Raw genomic sequence first — 2,031 nt, 5'->3', positions numbered from 1 at the left:
CCCGCGGTGGCAAAGCGCTGCTGTGCCTCCCATGCCCATGCCAGGCACCGGCAGCCACGTCCTCCTGTCAGCGGCCAAAGTCCACGCCTGAGCAAGCTCTGCAGAACCCGGGGCAGTCTCGGTGGGGGGCTGGTCCCCACGGGGGCTGTGCTGGGACCTGCTGGGGAATGGCTCAGCAAGGTCCTACAGCTCCTGCCCGGGCTCTGGGCCGATGGTACAGCATTTCCACGGGAGCTGCCTTCCTCCTGGAGCCCTCCTGGTCTCGCCTGGGACTCGGGATGAAGGCAGCTCAGCTGCCTGGGCAGAGCAAGGACGCGGCCACTTGGCCGCGGGAGCTGGAGGCCGCCCAGGATGGGTCTCAAGAACCTCCTGGTCCTGTGGCCATGGGACAAGGAGGCTCCAGGGAAGGGTGTAGTGGGGCTGAGACGGGTCTGGAGAAGCTGGGCTTTTGGCAGCAGGACTTGAAGTGGCTCTGAGGAACCAGATCCCCATGTAGAGCCTGAAGGCAAGGAGGGGGAGGAGGAATGGGGCAAGTGTGGCCGGCTGCCATGAATTTCGCAGCTTGGAGGCATAGCGCACCTACCCAGCTTCACAAGAACCAGGTTTGGGTGTTTGGATGCCAGATCTCTCAGCTCCTACAAAAAGAGATGTAGAAACAATCAGCGCGAGGCAGAGGCGATGCCAAGCGTCGCCCTTGGGGCCACCAGCACCAGGGCACCCTCCACCCTGAGGGAAACATCTTCCAGGTGTTACTGAGGGCTTGTGAATGGCGGGGACTGGGGACCTGCCCAGGTTCTTGGGCTTCTTCTAGGCTCCGCAGAGCAACGTGCGTGTGCTCAGAGTACGGCACGGCCAAAACTGCAAGATACCATGACCGCCCTCCCAAAGGATTTACGTGCACAAGCCAACCAGAGCCACAGCGAAGGACGAGAGCCAACTACTAAGGACCACCTCACCCGGGGAAAGGATGCAAACTGGCCGGGGATACGACCAGAAGCATCTCCCAGCATCTCCCAGCGGCTGCTGGAAGCGAGACGGAGGAGGAACGGCTGTGAGGGCCAACATCAGATTTGGCATTTGGGGAAGTCACATCTGGATCCCAATAGCCTAATCCCAGGATCCGCCCTGCGCTGGACACTGTGTCTCACCCACTCAAGTGATCCTGCCCGCTTTGTACGTTTTTACTGATTATTTTCACCAAACGCAGGAGGATTCGGAAGCCAAAATGGATAAAAGCTAAAACCTTCAACTTTACAGTTCCGAGCAGCTCTTTGCTCTGAGCTTTCTTCACCTATAGCAGGTCTTAGAAGACAGAAACCAAAACACCACATTCAGCCTGTCCAAAACTGTTACTTTTAGAACGAAAAACCTCTTACAAACAAGCCCACAGAGAACGCTACACAGGGTGAAACACAAATTGGTGGCTCCTTGTGAAGGGACATGTCCCCTGGGACTCATCCACTCCAACGTGGAGTGGGAGAGCTGCTGGCGCTGGCTGTGGTCTACCTTCAGTCACCTCTGGGCGTCCCCACCAGGCTCCACGTTCCCACATTCCCCCTGGGCACAGGGAATGATGGAAAAATCCATCTAAATGGTTTGTGACGGCCCACAGACATTTCTCCTGCCCTGTTTTGCCCAGCTGATGGTGCTCTACAGCCTCGCACCATCCCAGCGTCGAGTCCAGCCTCACCCACCCCAACACCTGATCCAGGCACAAAAAGGAGGAGCGATGGCGCTCCCGCGGTGGCACCAGCCTGACGGAGAGTCACTCTGTCCACAGCCTCCTGTGGTGGTGGACCTCAGCAGCACCACCGTGAAGATGCCGCCCTCGCCCAACCACAAGGCTCGGAGAAGCACCCCATGGTTGAGCGTGATGCGCACGGACCATCTTGGGGTGGACGCTGGCTCCCGTCCAGCCCCGCGAAAAGCCCTCCGGTCTCATCGTTGCCCAAGGCCAGCAAGTTGGGGGTCCTGCACCTGGGTTGGGGCAAGCCCCCGTCTCAGTACAGGCTGGGGGGGTGAAGGGATGGA

The 2,031-nt window shown here is 59.2% G+C and overlaps 1 protein-coding gene across 1 annotated transcript in view; it reads right to left on the bottom strand.

Moving 5' to 3' along the window:
- The window catches only part of LOC104626630 (uncharacterized oxidoreductase C663.06c-like), a gene marked incomplete at its 5' end in the record, with an annotated part of 3,938 nt that extends 2,050 nt beyond the window's left edge, over positions 1-1,888 (bottom strand). The window contains 3 exons of the mRNA XM_010294593.1: positions 584-635; positions 957-1,023; positions 1,760-1,888. Coding sequence (XP_010292895.1) covers positions 584-635; positions 957-1,023; positions 1,760-1,888 — 248 coding nt within the window. The remainder of the gene's footprint in view (positions 1-583; positions 636-956; positions 1,024-1,759) is intronic.
- Positions 1,889-2,031: the final 143 nt, after the last annotated feature.

The sequence above is a fragment of the Phaethon lepturus genome, unplaced genomic scaffold (genome assembly GCF_000687285.1).
Source record: "Phaethon lepturus isolate BGI_N335 unplaced genomic scaffold, ASM68728v1 scaffold41039, whole genome shotgun sequence".
Taxonomy (NCBI): domain Eukaryota; kingdom Metazoa; phylum Chordata; class Aves; order Phaethontiformes; family Phaethontidae; genus Phaethon; species Phaethon lepturus.
The sequence above is the reverse complement of the archived record's forward strand: the minus strand, read 5'-3'. Positions and strand labels throughout refer to the sequence as shown.